At 48.6% G+C, this 8377-nt stretch overlaps 1 protein-coding gene across 1 annotated transcript; it reads left to right on the top strand.

Moving 5' to 3' along the window:
* Positions 1-1879: 1879 nt before the first annotated feature.
* On the top strand, positions 1880-5216 carry PRR22 (proline rich 22). Its single transcript, XM_026691600.2, has 3 exons — positions 1880-2009; positions 2895-2951; positions 4075-5216. The coding sequence occupies exons 1-3, from the start codon at positions 1880-1882 to the stop codon at positions 5214-5216; spliced, it is 1329 nt and encodes a 442-aa protein (XP_026547385.2).
* The last annotated feature ends 3161 nt before the right edge of the window (positions 5217-8377 follow it).

Below are 8377 nucleotides of genomic sequence, written 5' to 3'. Positions count from 1 at the left end.
GGTGGAAAGTGCGGGAACATTCAGAGTTGGCTTTCCACCAGTTTATGCCAAGATTCAGCACTGGCTTTCTACCAGTTGATCTCCAAATAAAACTGTTCTTTGAGGAACCAATTTGGCTCGGAGTTCTGCTTGCAATGGGTGTATTACTTGGAATCTTGACACACTGGCCGCTCCTCACAGTCATAATGAAATTGACTTAATAATGACTTGAAATTCTAAAACTAGAAAACCTTGAATTACGCCGTCTTCGGTCTGACTTAAGCATGGTATATAAAATCATACATTGCAATGTCCTACCTGTCAATGAATACTTCAGCTTCAACCATAACAACACAAGAGCACACAATAGATACAAACTCAAAGTAAACCGCACCAAACTTGATTGCAGGAAATACGACTTCAGCAATAGAGTGGTCAATGTCTGGAATACTCTACCCGACTCTGTAGTTTCTTCCCCAAACCCCAAAAACTTTAACCTTAGACTGTCTACTATTGACCTCACCCCTTTCCTAAGAGGTCTGTAGGGGCGTGCATAAGCGCACCAACGTGCCTACCGTCCCTGTCCTATTGTTTCTCTTATTCTTTTATTTTTCTTATATGTACCCATTTCATGTATTCACAACTATGTATACACTTATACTTATTATCTTGTAAACAATTGGCAAATCAAATAAATAAATAAATAAAAATAAATAAATAATGTACACGGAAGATGGTATTTAATTTTGTTGTACGAGGTGCAATGACAATAAAGTAAACGAATTCATCCAAGAGTCAAGCAATATCCTAATCAAGGAAGTACCAAGAGGAAAAAATACTCTCCCATCAATACTGACAGGACAAGCCATTAGCAGATAAACAGAGAGCAAATCCCACACTCCCTACTAGCACTCTGATGAGGTTGCCTAGCTGGGTAAGGAACCACCTGCAGGAAAACCACCAAGCTCAGAGAACAGAAGGAGAAATTCAGATAAGCAGGGATTAACCCCAGACAAATAATCAAGCAATACCCTAATCAAAGAAGCCCCAAGGGAGGAAAATACATTCCTCCACCAACACTGATAGGACAAGCCACTGCTGTATAAACAGAGAGCAAACCCCACACCCCCTACTAGCACTGACGATGTTGCCTAGTTGGGTAGTGAAACATCTGCAAGAAAACCCCACAGCCCAGAGAGCACCAAGGACTCCCACCAAGATGCAACGGATCGGAAGGGCAAAGCCTTCAGAACAAGACCCAAACAAACCAGAGCACCACGGACACTCTGCCCCCTCCCCACAATATCCAGGACCCCAATGGGCTTGGGAGGGGGGGAAGGAGAGAGCAGGGAGACCCAGAAAAGGCCAGCCACGGACAGATCCTAACTGCCACACAAAGGGCAGAGCTTCAATTAGACACCAGGGTGGCCATCTTGCCTTTTTTGACTGCCCCTGCAGGTTTCAGGGATGAGGGGGAGGACACACCTCAGATTTGGGGAGCGGCCAGCCCTCTTGGTGCCCACGTGGCTCCTCCGTTCCACAGATGTGACTCTTGGAATGCCCAAAGGAGGTTCAAAAAGGATGACAATGGGGGCCCTGGATCTTCTGCCCACCCCAGAGAACCCCTTGCCCCATCTTGGTTCTCCCTTGCCCACCTTTTCTCCCCCAGCCCCTTTCTCTCTTTCCCACCCCCCCACCCCCACCCTGCTGTCCGTCCATCCGTCTGTCTGCCCCACAGGGGTCAAGGGGATGCAGAACTTGAAGGACCCACCTGGAACCTGTTTCTGAGTAACCATGCAAACAGAAGAAGGGTGCCCATGGCAACGGACTCCAGGAAGCCACGCCCCTCCCTCCACGGGGGTCCAGATGGGAAGACGGTCCTTCGGCCCCCAGAAGGAGCATGCAGCAGCCCAAAGTCTTCTACCCCCAGCACGAGACCTACGCCTCTCGACCCTTGGAGCGAACAGACGGGCAACAGCGCAACCGATGCTTCCCGGCGTTTGTCCTGCCCGAAAACCTTGCCTCTGTAGGTAGGCATCCCTTACTCGACCCATAGCTGGAGTGGCAGCCCTGGGGTGGGGTGGGGGGCTCATCTATGCCTTCCCAGGCTTGGACCCTCTTCTGGGAGGGCACAGTGCCCCATTGCAACTTCCTGGACCCAGATGGACCTCACGGACATCCCCAGGGAGCCCATGGGATGTTGCCCAAGGAAAGGGATGAATCAGTCTTATGGGTCAACAACCCCCCCTCCTGGGTTCATTCTTGGTGGGGCATCCTGGCTTTCCTACCCCCTTGAAAGGACAGGGCTGCAACCCCCCTCTTTCACTGCTTGAAACCCCCCCTCCGAGGGGATGACTGGACAGATGAAATTCTCAGCTGGGACAGGGGTGGTAGATTTTCACCATTTCTGCCAAGAAGGGACCCTTGGACCCCTTGCACTCAAAATCAACCTCTCTTGAAATGCCCTGATGGGATGGGGGTTGAAGACGCCCCTTCGCCCCCCAGGTAGCTGGTTTCCTACCACCCCTTTTCCTCCTCCCAGCAATTCTTCAACCTTGGAAGGAGATACAAAACTTCTTGCAAACTTCTGCAGGGGTGAAGTTGATGCAGCTTTCTGCTCCATTCCCCCACCCACCCACCCCCAATGGTTTCACCCAAACTTAAACCACCATCTGGCACAAATAGGAGGCCAACGGGTGGGAAAGGCACTTTAGAAGGCAAGGTCAAGCTAAACCAGGATTGGCGGCCCCTAAAAGCCGGCGGCCACACTTTCATCCGAACTCTACGCTGTTCAAAATGGGAAGCCAGAGTATAAAAACAGCAGCCAGAAGTGGTAAATGGGGGGAAGCCACCACTCCTGGCTTAATCAGCGAACCCTGGAAAGTGGCTGAATCGTCTTTGTGTTGTCATTACAGGAACACCCAGTTTGTACCACCCGCCCAGTCAAGACCTTTGCGCAGCGCCCCCAGCAGGTAAATATTCTGTGGTGCCGTAGAAAGGAGCCATTGTGGCAGAGTGGCCTTTGTGCAACACCAGGATGCTGGCTTGTCCCTTCTGTGCTCGCCGTTGCGGTTCACATCTCATCTCCAACCCGTTGGTGCAATATTTTATGGGGATGGTGGAGCAGGGGAGGGTTAAGGGAAACCGGAGTTATTTAAAAATAAAAGTTCTTGGGAGGAAAATTGTAGAAACTGGACAGGCATCTTGCAGGGGTCCTGGGGGATGGGTGGGAATTACCCTCCCCATTCTGAAGGTAGAGCTCCCCCCTCCCCGTCCAGGGGAAAAGACCAGGACTGGACATTGTGGTGTCCATCAATGTTCCTCTAATGCTCAAGATGATTGATTCATGTTGCAATTACCTTTTCTCTCTCTCATCTATCATTCTCTCATCTATCTATGTGTCAAATATCTATCATCATTCCCTCTAGTTTCATCATCCATCCATCTCTCTCTCTCTCCCTCTCTCTCTCTCTCTCTCTCTGTCAATCGATCATCTCTCCCTCTCTCATCTCTCATTCCCTCTATCTTCATCATATCTAATCTATCCCCTATCAATTCTCCTCTCTCTCATCTATCATTTTCTCTTTATCTTCATCCTATCTCTCTCTCTCTCTCATCTCTCATTCTCTTTATCTTCATCATATCTAATCTATCATCTGTCTATCGTCTCTCCTCTCTCTCCTCTCATCTATCATTCTCTTATTTCTCTCTTTCTCATCTATCTAATAGATCATCTGCCACGTCTCTCTCCTCTCTCTGTCTCTCTCTCTCTCTCTCTTCATCCTATCCATCATCTACCTACCTACCTACCATCTATCACCTGCCTACCTCGGCCTCCTGCGTCTGTCCCTCTTCCTGGCCTATGCAGTGCAGGAGGTGGGAATGGGGCTCCTTGCATGTAAAGCATCCGTGTATGGGCACCTGCTTCGGCTGGGCAAGGCCTTCTTCCCCGGACTTCAGGGCATCTCTGGCACAAGGAAAGCCATTTTGGACGCTTCCCAACCAACGGCGTTGCCCATCACATCCCGGCTGGGCTTAGGCCCCGGACTGGTTCCTCCCCTCCAGCTGTTCCTGACCTTTCGCCCTTCGTTGCAGGCTTCCACATGGCGCCCTGCGGCTGCTTCTTCGACCCCCGAATCTACCGCATCGAATGGGCCACGGCCAACTTCGTCCAGCCCTCAATGTACAAACTGTCCGGCGGGCCCAACCCCCAAAACTCGTATCTTCTGGACAACCAGAAGTATCTCAAGGGCTCCGTCCAGCCGCTGCCCTACGCCCCCTACCAACCCGTGGCCGGCAACCCCCTGTTTGCCATGCCCTTCTTCAAACCCGAGGGCTCCCCCGCCAAGCTGACTGACCACATCGGCTTTGTGGCCAACCTGGCCCATGGCTCCCCGTTTGTGGAGGTGCCCCGTCTGCCCGGCGAGAGCCTGATGCCCGTGGAAGACCACAAACTGTTGGCCGTGGTCCAGAGTTCGAGTCTCAAGGACCCGCAGCAGCATCCCAGCCAGATGGGCCCCTACCAACCTCTTGACCCCAGGCCCGGCCTAGCTTTCCCCGTCTTCAAGGGCTTCCCGGTGGAGGAAGCCGACTTCAAGGTCAGCGAGGTGCCCCTGGGGATGGGGGAGCTCCCCCTGAGCCCTGGCATCCACCCTGAAGAGCCAGTCCCCTGCGGGGGGATGGAACAGCTGGAGCCTTGCGTGAACCTGGAGGGGATTCTTCCCCGGGAGACGTCCTTGATGGAGGAGCCAGGCGGGGCCTTTCAGCTGCTGGACCAGGTCCCCCTGGAAGATGCCATGAAGCTGTTTGACTGCTCGCCCATCCATTCGGACACCGAGGCCCCCCTGGATGACCTGGGAGGCGGAGGGCAGGCGGCTCTTCCAGGGGAGGCTGTGGTGCAGGAGGGCTGCTTCTCCGGCGGCGAGGACTCATCCAGCGACATCCGGTCCCTCAACCTGCCGGACGAGCTGCTCTCCTTTGACTACAGCGTGCCGGAGATCCTCAGCGCCGTGACCAGTTTGGATTATCTCTACGACGTGAACTCCTTCGGGGAGGAGATCCCGTGGGAAGGCAGGCTGGGCTCTCCGCTGCCTCTCCCGAGACTCCTCGGGTCTCCCGCGGGCCTGGAGGAGAAGAGGAGGAACCTGGCACCCGCCAACAGAGCCAGGAAGCCCGAATGGGCCTGCATTCAGGGGGGCGACAGGGAGACCCCGGACTCTGCCCTGCTGGCCCTCTGAGACGGGGCAACCTGGGACGTATCTTTGATCGCAGAGAGTTGGAAGATGGATCTGGCGCATTAAAAAAAAAAAAAAGGGAGCGTATCCTGATACGCAGCAGCGGCCCCTGCAATGCGTGTGGCTCCTTTTCTGTCGTCCGGATTCGGCTTCATGGGAACCTGGGTTAGTTGCCCTGGAATCCTGAAGTTGGAGTGATCTCTCTCCACCCCCCCCCCCAATTCCCTGAGGACATCTAGTCCAACCCCTGGATTGGTGCAGGGGTCCAAGCGGAAGGGTCCCCGGGAGGGAGGGAAATTTGCCCATCTGGGAAAAGGGATATTTATTATGCAGAGGAAATTGGAAAGAATGTGTGGTGGGTCCGCCTTTAAATCCGCGAATGCCACAGGTGGGGGGGCTTGACTGGCTCTGCCAGGGTGGGAGTTAAACCCAGGTGGGAGTGGGAGGGCAGCACTGTGCTTTAATATACTGGGCTTGTTTAATTTCCTGTGTTGCTGATGTGAGCCATCCAGCAATATTATAAAAGTTCCTTCCTTCCTTCCTTCCTTCCTTCCTTCCTTCCATCCAACCTTCCTTCCTTCCTTCCTTCCTTCCATCCAACCTTCCTTCCTTCCTTCCTTTCCTTCCTTCCACCCAACCTTCCTTCCTTCCAACCTTCCTTCCTTCCACCCAACCTTCCTTCCTTCCTTCCTTCCTTCCTTCCATCCATCCAACCTTCCTTCCTTCCCTCCAACCTTCCTTCCTTCCCTCCAACCTTCCTTCCATCCTTCCTTCCATCCAACCTTCCTTCCTTCCTTCCTTCCTTCCTTCCTTCCTTCCTTCCTTTCCTTCCATCCAACCTTCCTTCCTTCCAACCTTCCTTCCTTCCACCCAACCTTCCTTCCTTCCTTCCTTCCTTCCTTCCTTCCTTCCTTCCATCCATCCAACCTTCCTTCCTTCCTTCCTTCCATCCAACCTTCCTTCCTTCCCTCCAACCTTCCTTCCATCCTTCCATCCTTCCTTCCATCCAACCTTCCTTCCTTCCTTCCTTCCTTCCTTCCTTCCTTCCCTACTTTACCCTTTCGTTTGATATGCTACCCATGTCAATAGCAGTAGTGATTAGACATATTTACCCCAGTGCTTTCCAGCCCTCTCTAAGTGGTTTACAGAGTCAGCCTCTTGACCCCCAACAATCTGGTCCCTCATTTTACCCACCTCGGAAGGATAGAAGGCTGAGTCAACCTTGAGCTGGCCAGGATCGAACCACTGGCAGTCGGCAGAGCTAGCCTGCAATACTGCATTCTAATACTGTGTTTCCCTGAAAATAAGACTCTGTCTTTTATACTCTTTTTGCCACCACAAAAGTCACCAGGTCTTATTTTGGGGGGATGTCCTCCTCTGAAAACCTCACTTGTGCGAGTCGCCCCCAGGCTCCTGTTCGCTGTCCGAGGCCTTCAAGAACTTCTTCTGTGGCCGGCAAGACTTCCCGGAAGGCCCCTGCAGCCGATAACAGAGCTCAGGATCGATCCAGAGCTTTTTTATCAGCTCCGGAGGCCTTCAGGAAAACCTTGCCGGCCTTGCTGGCTGCAGAAGAAATGGGCCGGCAAGGCAGGGGTCGGGGTGTGCCAGGCCTGGCTACAACTGTCCAAAGGTAAGTAAGTAGGGCAGCTCCATCCCCACCATACCTTAATTTTTACCCATCTACTCGGGAGTGGGTGGGATCTTAATTAGGGCTTATTTTGGGGGTCGGGCTTATATTGGGTGCATGTGTAAAAATCAAGCTAGGACTTTATTTCAGGGTAGGTCATATTTTCGGGGAAACAGGATAGATTGGATTAAGACAGAAGAAAGATAGATAGATAGATAGATAGATAGATAGATAGATGATAGATGGATGGATGGATGGATGGATAGATAGATAGATAGATAGATAGATAGATAGATAGATGATAGATAGATGATAGATAGATAGATAGATAGATAGATAGATAGATAGATAGATGATAGATAGATAGATAGATAGATAGATAGATAGATAGATAGATGATAGATAGATAGATAGATAGATAGATGATAGATAGATAGATAGATAGATAGATAGATAGATAGATAGATAGATAGACAGATACATAGATGATAGAAGATAGATGATAGATAGATAGATAGCTGGATAGATAGATAGATAGATAGATAGATAGATAGATAGATAGATAGATAGATAGATAGATGATAGATAGATAGATAGATGATAGATAGATAGATAGATAGATAATAGATGATAGATAGATAGATGATAGATAGATAGATGATAGATAGATAGATAGATAGATAGATAGATAGATGATAGATAGATAGATGATAGATAGATAGATAGATAGATAGATAGATAGATAGATAGATAGATAGATGATAGATAGATAGATAGATAGATAGATAGATAGATAGATGATAGATAGATAGATGATAGATAGATAGATAGATAGATAGATAGATGATAGATAGATAGATGATAGATAGATAGATAGATAGATAGATAGATAGATGATAGATAGATAGATGATAGATAGATAGATAGATAGATAGATAGATAGATAGATAGATGATAGATAGATAGATGATAGATAGATAGATAGATAGATAGATAGATAGATAGATAGATAGATGATAGATAGATAGATGATAGATAGATAGATAGATAGATAGATAGATAGATGATAGATAGATAGATAGATGATAGATAGATAGATAGATAGATAGATAGATAGATAGATGATAGATAGATAGATAGATAGATGATAGATAGATAGATAGATAGATGATAGATAGATAGATGATAGATAGATAGATAGATAGATAGATGATAGATAGATAGATGATAGATAGATAGATAGATAGATAGATAGATAGATATAGATAGATAGATGATAGATGATAGATAGATAGATGATAGATAGATAGATAGATAGATAGATAGATAGATGATAGATAGATAGATAGATGACAGATAGATAGATGATAGATAGATAGATAGATAGATAGATGATAGATAGATAGATGATAGATAGATAGATAGATAGATAGATAGATAGATAGATAGATAGATGATAGATAGATGGATGATAGATAGACAGAGACAGAGAGAAACAGCAATAGACTTATGGACTGCTTCACAGTCAGCCTCTTGC

This window comes from Notechis scutatus, unplaced genomic scaffold, assembly GCF_049901735.1.
Source record: "Notechis scutatus isolate UNSWTSFEM ecotype Mainland unplaced genomic scaffold, rNotScu1.2 NSCUSCF19, whole genome shotgun sequence".
NCBI classification, from domain to species: domain Eukaryota; kingdom Metazoa; phylum Chordata; class Lepidosauria; order Squamata; family Elapidae; genus Notechis; species Notechis scutatus.
Note: the sequence above shows the minus strand (reverse complement) of the source record. Positions and strands in the feature narration are given on the sequence as shown.